The sequence below is a fragment of the Mauremys reevesii genome, linkage group 1, assembly GCF_016161935.1.
Source record: "Mauremys reevesii isolate NIE-2019 linkage group 1, ASM1616193v1, whole genome shotgun sequence".
Lineage (NCBI taxonomy): Eukaryota > Metazoa > Chordata > Testudines > Geoemydidae > Mauremys > Mauremys reevesii.
Window position 1 is genome coordinate 121,968,125 of NC_052623.1, and position 18,456 is coordinate 121,986,580.

The following is an 18,456-nucleotide window of genomic DNA, read 5'->3' on the forward strand; positions in this document are numbered from 1 at the left end:
GGTGGGCTAGGTTGTTTATCTCCAAGCAGAACATCTGAGGTCCTGAGACTTGCAGAAAGGCTAGCCTGGCCTTTTGCCCAGCTTTTTGGCGCAGTTTAAAGATCAGAATTAAAGGTTAGCATTTTGGGAATCCAGGTCTAATTAAATTGACTCAAATTGTTTCAGTTAGATGGCTTTCATCAGATTGTTGCTTTTTAAATTGCGAACTGAGAATGTTATCAGTTTCAAGTTATCCTACTAGTTATTCTTACTTCTTTCATCTGCTAAAGAATGGGTTTGTTAGGGAATGTATAGCGAAGGTGTGCTTTGGGACAGGTAATAGGGCTTGTAGTGTGTTTTACTATGCATACATTTCAAAGCGTCCTTACCAGTTGACACCAATTCCTAGGCATGCATAAATGAAAGTTAGAGTTTCTAAATCTATTGTGCAGTATGCCGAAGAAGGGAAAAAAGAGCCAACGCAAAATGTCAGTAATTGAAAAAAAAAAAAAAAACCTAATAGCACAGAAATGCTTCACTGAAATACTAATAGCATTTACAAAGGATGGAGTGGACAGTGATGCCACATACTTCCACCCTTCAAGGAAGCTTTCCTCTGAAAAAAGGATACTTTTGAGCCTTCTAGAAGGAAGTTCTACTCCTTGCAGTTAGCTCATACAACCCCTGTATTGTGGTTTTAAGTCAAGATAGATCTAAGTGTCTAAATGCATTCATAAAAAAGAAGCTGTATTAAGTACTGTTGAAAATCTTAACTTTTTGCATAAAAATTATTTGTAAGTCTGTAGAGCACTGACAATCAGTTCATTGCAGACAGCTATGGACACATGCACTAATATATTGTTTGCAGTGTTGTTGTAGCCATGTCTGTCTCAGGATATTAGAGAGACAAGATGGGTTAGGTAATGTTTTTATAGGACCAACTTCTGTTGGTGAAAGAGACAAGCTTTCGCGCTTATACAGACCTGAAAAAGAGCTCTGTGTAAGCTCAAAAGCTTGTCTGGGTCACCAACAGAAACGATCCTATAAAAGATATTACTATGCCCACTCATAGATTAGCAGTTATGACAGTATTATTTTTAAAGTAATTTAGACAAGTATGGTTGAACGTCCACTAAAATCCCCAAGATTTTCATGCCACACAGATAAGCTTCTCAAGACAAAGCTGTGTCTATATACCTCAATTCTCCGCTTCGCTTTGTCATAAAGAAGCTCTTCTTTTGTACGATCATCATCAGAATCACATTCCGAATCGGAGCTTATTTCTTTGCTTGGCTTTTTCTCTAGCGATTGTTTTCCAACAGCTTGAGACTCTGTTTCTCTCTCATCTGAAGTCTTTTCATCTTCATCTTCACTCCCCTCACTTTCTCCATCTTCAGACTCTTCACTCTCTTCCTCCTCATCATCATCATCCTCTTCCTCATCTTCCTCTTCCACTTCATTGTGTTCCTTGACTTCAATGTGGACAGGTTTTACCTCTGGCAAGAGGAGAGAAAACTGAAGTAAAATACTCTGTCAAGATCACATCCCCAAAAACCACCATAAGGAGTAGTAGTAACTGAGATCAGGTTTCATTGTATAAACAGAACATGGATTAATTCTGGTTTATTTGTGTGAAGGAATAATTCAGCTGCATTAAGTATGGGAATAAACTTCTAAATTTAGAGCCAGTCAAAGCAGCATATGTGAAAAATCAAAACAAAGCACTGCAATACAGTCAGTGCACCCACCAAGAATGATCCCTGCTGACCTAACGAGCCCTTTTCCAAATACCTGGAGTAATAAGATGTCTCAATTCAATTACACACCATGCACTTCACTTATAAATTCACATACAGTCAGTGCAGGCAAGAACTACTCCTGGAGGAATTCTGCACCACTGCACACGTGTAGAATTTATGTCTCCCACAGATTTCTTTGCTTTTCTGTGGAAAAATGACTGACGGGGAAGCCACAAGAGTGCTCACGCGATCCTCCCCAGCAGTATGTTTTGGGTGCCTAGCGCAGCTGGCAGAGAGGTAAGTCACTGAGGGGCAGGGAGTGGGACTGGGGAATACCAGTGGCTCCTACCCTGTGTTGGGCTCAGCTGCTAGTTCTGTCTGGGCAGGATGTGACTTCCTCTTCCCCCGCATGGTATCTGGGTCTGGGTCAGACCCACCCCCAGATTTCTCCTCCCAGCTGCAGGAAGCTCTGCAAACTGCCCCCTCCCCTGCTTCCTGCACCCATTGTTCCTCAGATGCAGGGGGAGGGATCCCTGTAGAGGGAGATGCTCCCTCATCCACCCAATCCCCATGCATCCAGACCCCCTCATACTCAGAGCCACCCTCTCGCATTCAAAACAACACCCCTCCCTCCCCACAGATCAGCCCCAACCCAATCAAGCCTCCTGTACCCGGATCCCCACCACACCAAGCCCCAACCAGCTGCACTTGAATCTACACCCCATTGAGCCCCTCTCCCCCAGCATCTGGACTCCCCACTGAGCCCCCCCATACCCAGTTCTATTCCCCGCCACACATACCCACGCTGAGCCCCAACCACCTTCACCTGGATCCTTCTGCAGAGTGCCATTACCGTTACACCCAGAATTCCCTAACAAGCCCCTGTGCAGCCAGATCCCTCCTGCACCCAGATCCCCCACTGAGACACCCGCACCCAGACTGCCCCACACAGAACCCTCTCAGCTCACACCTGGATCCCCCCACACTAGGATCCTTCCTTGCTGAGCTTGCCTGTCCACACCTGGTGCACCTGGCACAGAGGAGCAGGGCTCTGGGGTGTTTCTGGAGCAGGCCTGGTCCTTGTGCTATGTCAGGGTTGGGTGCAGAATCACAGCTGAGTCTGTGTCCTGGGTCGGAGCTGCACAGTGATCTCCCACCTCTGTGCAGCCAGTGGCCTGTGCTCCCCAATGCCATGCTGGAGTCGCCACATTTATTTGACAAATAAATTTTCCAGAATCTTAAAATACTGTGTGCAGAATTTTTAATTTTTTAGTGCAGAATGCCCTTAGGAGTAAAGAACTAACACTCCAAATCTAGCAAGTTCAATCTGGAGTCAATCAATTTTTCATTAGAAAGATGCTTTTCAAAGTTTCTAGAACTCAAGGAATTTGTAATTAGTGTAGAAGTGACTAAATCTTTACAAACATTGTCAAGACTGTAAAACATTTTAAAGATCGTTTAAAGAAAATGTACATTTTCCAGTAGAATGCCCCAGTAAAGGGAGGTTTCTTACCAGTTACAATTTCTTTAAAAGACGCCTATGTGTATTCATACTTGTGAAATATGACACTCCCCCTTGGAGATGAACTACAGAGCTCTCTTCAAAGCTGTGTCTGCTAGAGGGGTGTGCAAATGCACTCTTGAGACACTGACATTTGAAGTCTGAGGCTGTATAAGGGAGCGCACCCCCAACCCTCTTAGTGCCTTCTCTTAACCAGAGTCCTAAGTACATAAAGAAATCTCAGATAGAGGAGGTGGTAGGAAGGAAGTGTGGATACATAGAGGAGACTTAGAGCAGCTGTTACTAGCAAGCAACCTCTTTTTTTCAGGGTCCTATGAGCTTTCTTGCTCATGGGAGATTAGCTAATAGTACTGCCCAGGAGGAATCTGGGTGAGGAGTTTATCCCAAGCTATGCATTGTTGAACCATTCTCCCAAACAGACCACTGGATCATGATGTAAGTATAAAGAGCAGTGCCTGGAAGTGGGACACACCAAACTTCACATTGTTCTATGTAACTCCACTAGTAAGTTGTGCTTAACATATTCCACACAAGCTGCAGTGTCTCTACTCAAGTAAGAGCTTAGCTACACTTGCAAGTTACAGAGCAATAAAGGAACTCCCAGCGCACTAGCTCACTACCCGTCCACACTGGCAAGGAACATAGAGCGGTCTGACTCCGCGGCTACAGCGCTGCTGGTGCTCCACCTCGGCGAGTGGAGCTGGAGCGCCCCAGCGTCAGTGTGAATGAGGTGTTGCATTACTGCACTCTGATCAGCCTCCAGAAATGTCCCATAATCCCCTTAAATCAAGTGGCCACTCGTCACTGTTTTGAACTCGCTGTAGGAATGTGGATATGCCCTTTCAAAGCCCATTTCTGAGAGCCAGCTGCTTATCTGCTCCAGGACAAAGGAATGCTGCTTGCTTTGAGTGAGTGAGAGAGAGGCGGGGGCGGGGAGAGGTGGTCTGCTGCTGTCTGAACTTATAAGACAGCATGCTGATCCGTTCTCATCAGCCCCTCCAAAAACCCACTCTCTCCCCCTCTACATACATACAACATGCTCTCTGTCACACTCCACCCCACCCCCTGCATTTGAAAAGCACTTTGCAGCCACTTGCACGCTGGGATAGCTACCACAATGCACGGCTCTCTGTGGTGTTGCAAGAGCTGCTAATGTGGCCATGCCAGTGCGCTTCCAGCTGTGAGTGTAAACACTCGGCAGCGTTTTCCCTGCTGCGGTGTCTGAAGGTTGGTTTAACTCCCAACGCTCTACAACTGCAAGTGTAGCCATGCCCTAAGTCCTCAACCCTGTAAGATACTGGTCCTTCGAGTTTTATATAGAACTCAGATAATCTGTGTAGAGACAAGCTCTCCCTGACAGCTTTACCCGCATGCCTGTCTAATGGGTTTTGTTTACCTGAAGTAAAAACAAAGGGCTCTTTTTTCTTATAAAGTATGACAATTTATTTGCCCTGGGTGGGCATACGGTCGTCTCATGAGTCACAAATAACTCTTTAATGTGTCTCCTGTGGCTCTTGGCAGCCCATGATATTAAACCACTGTGATTTAACTATTAACCAGGCTATGTTATTAACCAATCAAGATGCTTTTACTATGTTATTAGCCAACTGTGGTTGATAAAATAGTAACACTTGGTCAGTCATTTTGCAAACCTAAATATTTTCCTTGTCATTCTGTTTAAATATGAATATATAGTACTATAGTAAATGAAACAATGAATTCACACTACTGTGGCTCTTTTGGGTAATGTTGATTGCTAATTTAGCTCCTCTGAGGTCTGAGTATCACTGGTCTAAGAACACAAGAGGAAAATATACTGGCTAAGGTGGAAGCCAGATACCACTTAAGATAGGAAGCTATTGTGAGGTCTAAGCACCACTTTCTTTGGGCACTACTGCACAGGGAGGAGTAATCACTAGAGCTCAGAGCTCATCAACTCTTCTCACTGATGTGGTTGCTCTAAAGAATGCTGTTTTCAAAGATAGGTTTTCTAAGGGAACATCCCTGAGAGATTCAAAGGGAGACCTCCCCCCAGACTTGGTGGGCACTAAATTTAAATCCAAGGAATGTGAATGTTTCTCTTGCTGGGGAAATGTTAATCCTTTAAAAATCTGGCGACTGTAGGATGGGAATATATTTTTCCTTCCACTGGCTGGTGACTGGCTAAGAAAGCAGTAAAGTGGACTTTCAGAGAGACTAACGAGACCTTGGGGCTGGAGGTGCAACAAACAGTCCAGTACCACAAGGATGCCTGCCTGTGATGGGGTATGACTCTTACTGCTAGACCACATCTTTAGGGGCTAAACCTAAGGATTTCGGTATCACGGCTGAGAGGCAGAGGCTCCCCTTCTGCTCTCTGCAGAGACAGAACTGAGACGGCTGGGGCTATGCTCCCTTTGTGCCCTCAGATGGTAAATATCAACATCACAAACACCCAGCCTACCCCACCCACAACAGATGTGGCTTTGAAGAGGGTCCCACAGCTTGTTGCCAAGGGGTGCCACATCCCCCAAGAGAAAACAAGAATTAACAGTCATGGTTTGACTAGGACTGCTTTGGATGCTGGGAACTGTTCCCAAGTATTTAACCTCTGCCAATATCCCAAGGACTGGGCAGCTGAAGGCAACTCCATCATTGCTGCATACATCACCTCTCCAGCTGCTCAGGCAATATGTGAACAGCTTGTTGCTATCCCGCTGACTGCCCACAAATATGCCAGTTCAAAGCACCAAGCCAGCCACTTCATAGCTATTCTCAGTGGGAGCTCAAGACAGCTACTTCCATTGAAGCACAGAGGCCCAACGTAGGTTCCAGGGAATATGTACTCTACACTCGTGAAAAGGTAGCCAAGTGGGGAGAATTCTGTATTTGGCAGAATCCTTCCTTCTAGATGGGAAACAAGAGAGCAATGCTACAGGGCTGAGCAACACAGACATGATTCTTTCATTATTTATCTACAGCGGAACAGCTTCAATAGGAGAGTGAGGGAGCCCCGCATCAGAATCCCATAGCTCATTGGTAAGGGCACTCACTCACCTGAGAAGTGTTAGATACCAGTTCAAATCCCTTCTCCTGTTCAGGCAGAAGGGGAGCTTGAACTGAGGGTGTCTCATGCCCCAGGTGAGCACACTAGCCACTAGTTAGAAGTTCTGAAGGAGGTCATCCTCCTCCTCTCCCATTCCTGGCCTTCTTGCGAAAAATAGTGTAAGTGCCTAACAACAAGAGAGGGTTTGCAGCTGAAAATCCCAAGCAAAGGGAGGCATCTCCCTGAAGGCTGGACTTAGGACCCTATCTCTGAGAGGGGGCAAGGCTTAGTATACACCCCTATGCTTGGCATCTCCCACTGGGTACCTCAGGCAAGGAGCCACCAAGCTTTTGTGAATCCCGTTGTGAGGTACCTGTCTCTTCCCCATTCATTGTACAGGGAGCCTAGGCCCCAAACTCACTCAGGGTTTGTGAATCACAGTTATTTCTCAGGCGCAAAGACAATCAGTGTCCCCACATCTAAATCATGCTGTGAATCTAAACCTAAATCCCCTCACCACCACCACCACCGCAAACACACACACACACGCGCGCACACACACACACAGAGGACAGGATTTTGAATAATTTCTAAAAAGTTGTCAATCATGATAAAAATCTTAAACTCACACCCTATCACAGTTGCTTTATCTTTCTCCTCCTTTTCTCGGGGCGGGGGGGAAAGGGAGGAGGGGTTGAGACAATTCTCTAACTAGAGATAGGTAGATGGATCTGATGTGGTCATAATAATCAGCACATACTGTTAACTAACAATGTTAAACTTGTCCTGGATATCAAAATACTATTAGACCTCTATTTACTCTCTCACACACCCACCTTTTTCTCTCTCTTCATCACTGACCATTGCTTCCCAGTCATCCAAACCCGCATCTGCCATTTCTTCTTCCTCCTTTTCTTCTGAAACTGAAAGAATTCCATATATGAATAAGTCTTCACTAGGATTACAATATCCATGTTATATAAAAGTGCAAGAAATACCAGCAGATGACCAAAATGAAAATTTTGAGAAACCTATTTTTCTTATGGCAAAGTGGCAACTAACTCTTTTAAGCTCACAAAACTGGCATTACAGAGTAGCTCTAGAATTTTCAGATTCTAGTGTTGCTGAGCTCCCCAGAGACTTCATTATGGGTTAAAGGGGAAAAAAATACAGACAATAAGACATGCTAGTCTATGTAGTAGTCCTCAGTAACATATTATGCCCCCAAGAAATAAATCCACTCTCCTTTTGTGAGATCATACAATCCAGCATTTTGAGTATCAGATCCATCCTACTAATGAGTTTGTCATAGTCCTTATCTATTCAACAAAGCTTACTTACATCTCAAAGGACTCATCTCTAAAGGCCTCTGCTCTTTGGACAAGATTTCTTTGTTAGTCTAGTATTTGGCTGCTGTATCACATGCACTTGTGTCAAGAGCCACATGTCCTTAATAGAATAGTCCCCAATTAATAATTATCAACAGGTAAGAGATACTCCTGAGGGAATTCTGTGCCACTGTGCGTGCACAGAATTCATACCCCCTGCAGATTTCTTTGCTTCCCCACAGAAAAATGGCTGTCAGGGAAGCAAAGGGAAGCTGCAAAAGCAGTCATACACCACTCCCTAGCAGCACAGGTACATCGTTTCAGGCACCCAGAGCAGCCAGCAGAGAGGTAAATCACCACAGGGCTAGGGACACCACAGCCAGTGGCTCCTATCCTGAGCTGGGATCAGCTACTAGTCCGAGCTGGAGACAGGAGAGGATGGGACTTCCTCTTCCCCTGCAAGGAGTTGCTGGGGCTATGTCAGACCCATGCCCAGAAACATCTCCCAGCTGCAGGAAGCTCAGCATCCTCCCAACATCGCTCCTCAGCTATGAGGGGAGAGATCTCTATACAGGGAGCTGCTCCCCTATCCACCCACCCCCATGCATCTGGACCTTCCATATCCAGACACCCTTGCCAAGCCTCACCAGGTACATCCAGAACCCCCCTTGCCTTCCATACCTGAACCCCACCCCACCGAACCTCAACCCCTACCTCCAGACCCCCACCCCTGCACTCAGATAACCCCCCCACTGAGCTCCCTGCATTCAAACCCCCACCCCCTGCACCACCCTGAGCCTCCACATCCAGACCCCGATGCCACTAACCCCCAACTAGCTGCACCCAGACTCCCACCCCACCAAGCCTCACTTCCCCAGAACCCACTCCCACTGCTGAGACCCCCACACCCAGACCCCTCCACTGAGACCCAACCACCTTCACCTGGAAGCTCCTGAAGAGTCCCATTGCCCCTGCACCTGGAACCACCCCCCTCCCCCCAAGCCTCTGTGCATCCAGATCTCCCCACCCCTAGACCCCCCCACTGAGCTGCATGCACACAGAGTCCTCTCACCCCACACCTGGACCCCTCCCCCACCAAGCCCCTCCAGACTTGGATCCTGCCTGCCCTACACCTGGTGTGCCCGGTGCAGAGGGGCATGGCCCCAAGATGTTTCTGGGGCAAGCCCAGGCCCTGTGCTGTATCAGGATTGGGTGCAGCCTCACCACTGAGTCATTGTCCCGGGGTGGGGGTTTTGGAGGGCGTGGGGGGGGGCCTGCAGGGTGACCTCCCACCTTTGTGCTGCAAGTGGCCTGTGCTCCCCACTGCCATGCTGGAGCCTCTGCATGTGTTTGTTAACAAATAAAACTTGCAGAATTTTAAAATACTGTGCACAGAATTTTTAATTTTTTGGCACAGAATGCCCTCCGGAGTAAAGAGAGGTACCAAAGATAAGCAAAAGAAGATTTTGGTCCCATGGTGAGTTGTGGGTTTTTGGAGGATTGGGTTTTTTGGTTTGTTTGGGGTTTTTTTTTTGGGGGGGGGGGTCATATGCCTATTTAGATTTAAAATGGTAAAAAAAGAGATGCTTATTCAAAGCTCTGTACACCTTAAGACATTAGTTATACAAAATAACAAGACCCCAGTAATATTAAAATAATCATTCCAACAATATATCAGACAAACATATACCTATAGTGATTCCTTCCCACCTTTTATCATTATGGGAAGCTTACTTTCAGCCCTTTCCAAAAACCCTATTAAAAAAAGGGAGCTGTTGAGTGGTTATAAGATTCCTGGTCCTCCATAGTAAGGACTATGGACCAAGATGTGCTGCAGCAGCAAGTTTAAAAAACGTAGCAAGCTGCTTAGAGCATGGCTCTTTATTGTCCTCACTCTATTACCCATCAAAAACGTTAAGGTGGATCACTTAGTAAAAGGACAATCATGAGTTTAATACTTCCCATTACAAAGGCCACATCTTAAAAGCATTGTTTTCTGCCTTACTCCTGTTTAGTTTCTCAAGCCAATCCATACAAACTGCTCAGCATTTGTGAAAACAAATGCTTTGGAATCTAGTCCTCTTGACAATGAGAGGACCAATAAAAACCCCAAAAAACCTCTCTGGCTCCAACTCTCCCAGTAGTGCAGGTGAGAGGTTTCTGAAATTTCTAATTGAGAATATTTTAAATTACTATGCCAGGCAACATATGCTTTATTAATGGTTTTAGTTGATTGTTTAATATTACTACCAACCTGGTTCTGAAAGAGGAATCTCTTCTTGTACTGGTGTAACTGGTTCGACAACTTCTTCCATTGGAGAGGTCAGCTCCATGGTTTCTGAGATTGCAAGGAAATAAACAAAATCACTGCTATATTGTCTCTGAGAATAAATGCCTAGAGGGATACTATCAAGTTGGTTAGATACATTTTACCACTGGATACCATTTTAAAGCCAAACTATTACCAAGAAAACAGAATCACCACTATATTTTAGGAAGATCTAACCAAAATGCATAAACTTGTTGATCTAAAACAGAAGGTTAAACAAACAGCTCCCAAAGCTATGAATTCTCAAACAACATAAACTGGCTTGAAAGTGGACAAATGTTGGGTCAATTATTGGCTAAACAGGATTACCACCCATTCAAAAAAATCAAGATTCATCTCAGAGTTCCCTGCACTGTCAGAAACATACAATAAGATGTGATAATACAAATAAGTTATCAGACCTCTCTCCATTCCCCAACCAAAAAAGGAGGAAAATAAATTACTAAAAAGTAATTTAAATTGATGATTACTTTCTTAATTATCAAAGCACTATCCTTCTCACAAAGGAAAAATAGCTAGTTAGAGTTCAGCATGATTTAAACAAGACAAAAACCAAAAGAATGTTTTAAGATGTTAAAGGTGTGTCCATATTTCACTTAAAACTCTTTTTTGGCATATAATTGATATTATGCTGAAAAATCTGTAACAATCGTAACCACAGGAGAACTGTCAAGCAGGAATGTCAACCACTTAGCTACATGCAATCCATTAGATATCTATATCCAGCTTGCTCTGACAGACTCCAATGTTTCAGAATGTGAGCACCCACCCTCATTATATTTATTTTATGGAAGATGAAAGTTTCTAGCAATGAGTCGGAAAGATTGTGTTAAAAAAGAAAAAGTACAACTGATACAGCATTGTCTTTGAAAAAGCTCACAGAAGGCATCCATCCCCTTTTACCTTCAATAGGGTGTTCTCCCTTAAACCTAATGATACGAATCAGATTTACAGACTATTTAAGTACACAACTGTGTCCATAATGTGCAAACACAATTATTGTAATTGTGCTTGAAAATCATAAGGTGCAACCTGCATGTGGAAATGGCAAAGAGTGCTGCATCATTTTCTCCCACCGGACAGTAGTTTTATTAACTGAAGATTATACGGTTATACGGGGGGGGGGGGGGGGGGAGTTGATGGTTTGTTTTGTTTTTTTAAAGCCACGTGCTATCCTCAATCTTCATGCAAATCTTCCATGGTCATCAGTGGACGATCATTAGGGATCAAAGGAAGTGCACGGCAATAACTTTGCAGCCCCATCCATGGACCACAATGAAAGTGCCATTTTGAGCAGAGTGTCAAAGGAGTGACACATGCTACAGAGCACACACTAACTCCCTTTATTCAAGGAACACATTTCTCAAGTTTGTACTGAAAAAGTTATGTTTTATGTGCTCCAAAGTTCTAATAATTATACAAATAACTAGATTTGAGACAGATTTTAAAAAAAAAAGTTAGCATTTGCCAGTTTTCAGAATGCAAAAAAGATTTTCTTCTGAATCAGTAACCTGGCACACTTTACAGATTCATTGATAAAAGGCACAAAAATAAATCAAATGGTCTCTTATTTCTTTAGGATAAAGCTTTACTGCTTTTTCACTTCAGAAATATCAGTAAGTTTAGAACACTATAATCCCTCATGTTACTGATCCTTCATGATTTATATAGTCTCATAGACTAAGGTCAGAAGAGTCCAATATGATCGTATAGTCCGACCTCCTGCACAACACAGGCCGCCCACCCATTCCAGCAAAAAAAACCCTAACCTATATCTGAGCCACTGAAGTCCTCAAATCATGGTTTAAAGACTTCAAGGTGCAGAGAATCCTTCAGCAAGTGACCCCATGCTGCAGACGAAGGCGAAAAACCCCCAGGGCCTCTGCCAACCTGCCCTGGAGGAAAATTCCTTCCTGGCCCCAAATATGGCGATCAGCTAAACCCTGAGCACGTGGGCAAGACTCACCAGCCAGACACCCAGGAAAGAATTCTCTGTAGTAACTCAGATCACACCCCATCTAACATCCCATCACAGACCATTGGGCATATTTACCTCTAATAGTCAAAGATAATTGCCAAAGTTAGGCTATCCCATCATACCAACCCCTCCATAAACTTATCAAGCTTAGTCTTGAAGCCAGATATGTCTTTTGTCCCCACTACTCCCCTTGGAAGGCCATTCCAGAACTTCACTCCTCTGATGGTTAGAAACCTTCCTCTAGTTTCAAGTCTAAACTTCCTGATGGCCAGTTTATAACCATTTGTTCTTGTGTCCATATTGGTACTAAGCTTAAATAATTCCTCTCCCTCCCTGATATTTATCCCTCTGATATATTTATAAAGAGCCATCATATCTCCCCTCAGCCTTCTTTTGGTTAGGCTAAACAAGCCAAACTCTTTGAGTCTCCTTTCATAAGAGAAGTTTTCCATTCCTCGGATCATCCTAGTAGCCCTTCTCTGTACCTGTTCCAGTTTGAATTCATCCTTCTTAAACATGGGAGACCAGAACTGCACACAGTATTCCAGATGAGGTCTCACCAGTGCCTTATATAACGGTACTAACATCTCCTTACTGGAAATACCTCGCCTGATGCATCCCAAGACAGCATTAGCTTTTTTCATGGCCATATCACATTGGCAGCTCATAGTCATCCTATGATCAACCAATACTCTGAGGTCCTTCTCCTCCTCTGTTACTTCTAACTGATGCGTCCCCAGCTTATAACAAAAATTCTTGTTATAAATCCCTAAATGCATGACCTTGCACTTTTCACTATTAAATTTCATCCTATTACTATTATTCCAGTTTACAAGGTCATCCAGATCTTCCTATATGATATCCTGGTCCTTCTCTGTGTTGGCAATACCTCTCAGCTTTGTGTCATCTGCAAACTTTATTAGCACATTCCCACTTTTTGTGCCAAGATCAGTAATAAAAAGATTAAATAAGATCGGAGGACAAAAGCCTTTTTTGGCTTTGCAATACACCTTTTTGTTACCACTATTGTTAGTGAACAAGAAAATGAAGCTGTATTAGAGTCAATGATTAAGAGCACTGTTTCCCAAACTTGGGATGCTGCTTGTGTAGGGAAAGCCCCTAGTGGGCTGGGTCAGTTTGTTTACCTGCCCCGTCTGCAGGTCCGGCCGATGGCGGCTCCCACTGGCCTCAGTTCGCTGCTCCAGGCCAATGGGAGCTGCTGGAAGCAGCGGCCAGTACATCCCTCGGCCCGCACCACTTCCAGCAGCTCCCATTGGCCTGGAGCAGTGAACCACGGCCAGTGGGAGCCACGATTGGCCAGATCTGTGGACGGGGCAGGTAAACAAACCGGCCTGGCCCACCAGGGGCTTTCCCTACACAAGTGACGTCCCAGATTTGGGAAACAATGATCAAGAGTAATAGCAAAAAATAAACTGTGAAAAGAAAAAGTGAAAATCAGTTTAGTCTATCATATGAAGAATTTTTTGCTGAAGTAAGATACACTCACCTTCTTTGTTTTCCTGTTGCTGCTGTTGCTTCTTTTTCTTCTTGTCTTCATAAATTGGCCTCTTCTTTGGCATAGAATCTTTTGATGGCACTTCAACACCTGCAAAATGAGAATTAGAACAGTTCAAAGACTACAATGAATAGAACTAACCTGTAGATTAGTGACCAAGTTGGAAAACTAAAATAAAGGTAAGATTTGGTTTAAATTAAAGACCAAAATTTTCCAAACCTGCCCAAACTTAGGCTAACTGTATATTTAGATAGTTGAGTGGCCTTGATTTGCAAGAAAGTGCCAATGACATGCATCTTCATGTGGCATTTGCGGGCAGTGATGAGCTGCCAAAATATTAACAACCAGTTCCCTCCTCCTCAACTCATGAGGGGGTCATGCCCCCCCCAGGGGGTTGTGCCCCATCCAACCCCCCATGTTCCTTGACACACCCCCCCGGACCCCTGACCCATCCCGCCCTTCCCTGTCCCCTGACTGCGCCCCTTGCAGCCCCATCCAACCCCTCCTCTCATTCTTGATGCCCCCCCGGGACCTCTGCCCCATCCAATCACCCCTTCTCTCTGTCCCTGACTGCCCCCACCACCTCATCCAACCCCTGCTCCTTCCTGATTGCCCCCCGGGACCCTTTCCCCCATTCAATCCCCCTGTTCCCTGCCCTCTGACCGCCCTGACCCCTAACCACCCCCCCACAACCCACCGAACACCTCCTCCCTGCTCCCTTACCATACTGTCTGGGGCCGGCGCCGCGGGGCCCCGACTCCCCGGGCCGGGCCAGCGCCACTCGGCAGGCACCGGGGCCGGAGCCACGGGTCCCAAGCTGGGCTGGGTCGGAGCCGCTCAGCCGGGACCAGCCCGAGCCGGTGGTGCTGGGCTGGGGCGCTCGGCCAGGGCCAGGGGGAGCCGCTCAGGTGGAGCCAGACTGGGCCGCGCGTGCCGTCCCGCCCTCCCCCCCGCACTCAGCTTACCTGCCTGCTGCTTGTTTCAGGCTTCCCGCGAACATGATTCGCAGGAAGCAGGGGAAGGGGAGGAGAAGGAGGGCGGAGCGTTCAGGGGAGAGGGGGAGGGGCCCGGGGCCGGGTGGACAGCTGCCCGAGCCTTTGTTAAATTTAAAAGCCTTTTAGAACCGGTTGTCCTGGAACATCCGGTTCTAAAAAGGCTTCTAAATTTAACAACCGGTTCTTGCGAACCGGTGCAAACCGGCTGGAGCTCACCACCGTTTGCAGGTGCTCATAACCTCTGGATAAAAAGGGTCAGGTCACTTATGCTTAGGAGTCTAACATTAGGTACCAGATTTGAAACTTTTGACTGAGGTTTACATTTGGTCCCACAAACATATACATTTCAAATTTAGCAGTGATAAGGTATCATCAGTAAAGGATCCTCTATTCTGGAATTCACTTCCAACTGGCCTAACAAACAAACCTTGTTTTAGGGCCTTTAGGCTTCTTACCTGCTCTCTCTCTTTTCTTAAGCTTTTAAAGAAGGCTAAGTAGGTAGTATTTTGCCTGTTGGTATAAGTATTGTGCTTCTGAAGTTACATAATTGTGTGCCAAGACACAAGCAAAAAAAGTGAAGATCAGTACCTTCATTTTCTACCTCATCAGAAAGATGGGCGCTCCAGTGGCACTCTTCTCTCATTTGCTTTAAATTAACTTTCAGCATGATAGCAGAAAGTTGACCTAGTGCAAGAGGGAAGGATTGCCACTCAAGTACCACAAGTATTTGCTGCAACAACCTAGGTTCCTCTTAAATACCTTCCACTCAGTTATTACCTGCAAAGTTTGAGATCTGACAAGATTACACAGAGGTGTGTAATTTTGCAATGAGTCAGCATGATTCCAGAGAAAGCTAGTTATAAACTACCGCAGTAAATGTACAGAAATCCTGGGCCTTAATGAGCTTTTTTTTTATTTAAAAAAATTCCAACAACTCTTTCCAGAGTCCCTAAATGGTTTGGATCCTGAATACCTGAGAGCGCTTCTCTTTCAGCAAGATAGCATGTAGTTATGATCAGTGGAGGTACTCAAGCTAGTTTCCTCCAGATTTAAAGGCAAGAGATCTCGCCTCTGGAATTCACTTCCTCCCTTAGTCTGCCATGAACCAAAAGTACTTACTTTCAATACATGCTGCAGGACTCATCTAATTTTTCTGGCCTTTGAGATTGGGATGGCCAAGAAAGTGATACTTCATAGGCATTTATTTTTGGCTATAATTGATACATAGATTAAAGGTAGCAAATATAATATATTAGCCAATTTTCCCTTCTGGTTTTATGGTTATATTTAATATCTGTACAAGCACGGAGAGCTACTGGGATAACTATTGTTAAGGATACAATTCTTTCACAGAGGTCACGGATTCCATGACTTTCCAGGAACTCCATGACTTCTTTCGGGAACACTGCCTTCCCGCGGCCGGCCCCGGGGAGCAGTGACCAGGGGAGATGAAGGGCCACCCAAACAACTGGCCCACAGCCAGCCCCGGGCCTGCTGGAGCAGCAGCCAGGGCTGGGTCAGCCCTTCCAGGGCTGGAGCAGCAGCAGTCAGTCTCTGCCACAGGAGCAGTGGAGGAGCTGGAGCAGCTGCAAGCCCTGGCAGCGCTGTTCGTGGTCCCACCACCCCAGGGTATTTTTAGTAAAAGTCAGGGAAGGATTGCAGGCTTACGTGAATTTTTGTTTATTGCCCACAACGTGTCCCTGACTTTTACTAAAAATACCTGTGACAGAATCTTAACTTTAAATATTGTTAATAAATCTGAAATAAAAATATTGCTTTCCTTGGCCACAGAAACACAGTTTTACACCTGGCATTTCTGGGTATATTCTGCTTGAAGCAACATGGGACCTAGACAGCAGAAAAATCTGCAAAGTTTTCCTTGAGCAATAAGTGCACAAAAAGAGTTTTGATTTTACAAGACTACTTACCCTGAGCTTGGAGTAGTTTAAGAGTAGCCTCTGCTCTGGCTCTAGCTTCTCGCTGGGATTTAGTTAAAAGTTTTCCCTCCTTTTTCAAACGCTCTTTTCTCTCTTTCTCTTTTTGTTTCTTCCTTTCTTTTCTTTCTTGTTCCAATCGTTCCTATGAAAGTAAACAGTGATATGGAAAAATATCTCTATGCATTTTTATGATTTATGGAGTTAGTTATCAAACTACAAGGATTTATTACAATTTATAGCTAGCAAGAAGGGGGATCTTCCACTACTTTCAGTGAGTTTTCACTGTATACATAGTAAGGGCCTAATCCTGCAACAGACTAAGTGGGGGTGCACCACTTCCCTACCCCTCACCCATTCCCATCTGAACACATGCAGTACCTCCTCTTTACGCTTAGCTTCTAGTTCCTCAAGTCGTTTTAAGCGCTCTTCCTCCTCTCTCTTTGCCCTTTCTTCCTCCTCTTTCATCTTAGCCAAGGCTTCTTGCATAGCCTTAACTGTAGCTTTACTGGGACCTTTTTTCTTTTCTTTCTCTTCTTTCTCAACTTTCTTTTTCTTCTTGTCTTTTTTCTTTTTGTCCCCCTCATTATCATCAGCTACATAAGAAAAAGACAGATATTCAGAGGTGTCACAAATTCAATTTTAAAGGACTCCAGATAGTTAAGTAGTGTTTTAAATAATGTTTTCACTCCTCAGCCACGAGGCCAAGAAGCAATTGCTTAATTCCAGATCTGAGAAACATTGATGATTCTGATTTCATACTGAAAAAGAAAAAAATTGACTCTTAAATCATAGCGATAAGACTCTAATGTGTTCATATAATAGATGTCTAAGAATTATCAAGTGGTGAAAAATTATGTTTGCACTACAGAGCTATAAATATATAACACGGTGAGAATTCACCATGTGACATTTGCTTTCTATGTACCTGGACAATGTACAGGCCAGGAAAAATGCCCGTGGGTGAACCACATACAAAAAAATAAAATATATATAGCTACTAAGTATCTTTAGTATTATTGACTTAGGAAAAAGCTGCAATCACAATCACTGGTTTGCCAGTGGTTTGGCTCACTAATCATTAAAGGGAAAAAGTCTAATTGCATCAAATATTACTCTCCTAAAATTACCAACCTTCTGCTGCTGTAGGAGCCTCTCCCTTTTCCCCTGCAGCACCAGCTGGAATAGCTTCAGGAGAAGCTGCCTCTTCAACTCTCTTTGGAACCTCCTTCGGTTTTACCTGTTCTTTACCAGCTTCCAACTCTTCCTTTTCCTTCTGTTTTCTCAGTTTGGCTTTTTCCTCCTCACGTTTTTTTCTCTCACGCTCTTTTTTTTCTGCCTTCTTCTGAGCCACTGTTTTTATTTTGAATGAAGGCTCCTCTTCCTCATCCCCACTTTCAGCATTAGGAGCGGGCTTTCCCTTTTGATTTTTCTTTTGACCCTTTTTAGATTGGGAGAAATCGTCCGATTCATCAGCACTGTCACCCGAGGACACTGCTCGTGTACTCTCTTTACTTTTCTTAGCTTCATCCTCTTCTGAAAGGTCCAGCTTTTTATTTGATTTTTGAGTTCTTCCTTTGCCTTTCTTAAGCAATATCTCACAATCATCATCATCACTGCCAGAGTGAGTTTCAGTTTTTGGTTTCTGAGTCTTTTTAGACTTTGTATCCTTACCCTCCATTTCTTCACTGTCATCATCGTCAAAACTGATTTTTTTATTCTTCCCTCTCTTTTTTTTGTCCTGTTTTGAGAAGCTGATTTCTTCTTCGTCATTCTCTACTGTCTGGTAATCAAACAAATGTTTCATTTTTTTTCATGAAAAATGTAATGTTTTCAAATGCAAAATTCAGAGATTATATAGGACTCCTCTTATATAGGATAGAGTTTGAGCAGTAGTAAAAGGATACCTGAACTAACTAAAGGCAGCCCACAATAAAGAACGCTCTACTTAATCAGTCACATTTTTCTAATGCTTATCTGTGTGCAAATGTGGTATAAGCTAAAAGTTATCATTGTTTGCATCAATGCAGAAGAGTAGTTAAAAGCAATCGTTACTTTAAAATAGTAGCCAGTCTTCATGTAGGTCCTCCTACTATACAGCAGCACCAAAA

At 44.3% G+C, this 18,456-nt stretch overlaps 1 protein-coding gene across 1 annotated transcript in view; it reads right to left on the reverse strand.

Moving 5' to 3' along the window:
- EIF5B (eukaryotic translation initiation factor 5B) overlaps nt 1-18,456 on the reverse strand; it is a 65,712-nt gene that overhangs the window by 27,498 nt on the left and 19,758 nt on the right. The window contains exons 4-10 of the mRNA XM_039547990.1: nt 17,480-18,128; nt 16,727-16,941; nt 16,340-16,490; nt 13,408-13,506; nt 9,848-9,931; nt 7,102-7,188; nt 1,177-1,475 (exon numbers count right to left, since the gene is read on the reverse strand). Of these exons, the coding sequence (XP_039403924.1) occupies nt 1,177-1,475; nt 7,102-7,188; nt 9,848-9,931; nt 13,408-13,506; nt 16,340-16,490; nt 16,727-16,941; nt 17,480-18,128 (1,584 nt within the window). The remainder of the gene's footprint in view (nt 1-1,176; nt 1,476-7,101; nt 7,189-9,847; nt 9,932-13,407; nt 13,507-16,339; nt 16,491-16,726; nt 16,942-17,479; nt 18,129-18,456) is intronic.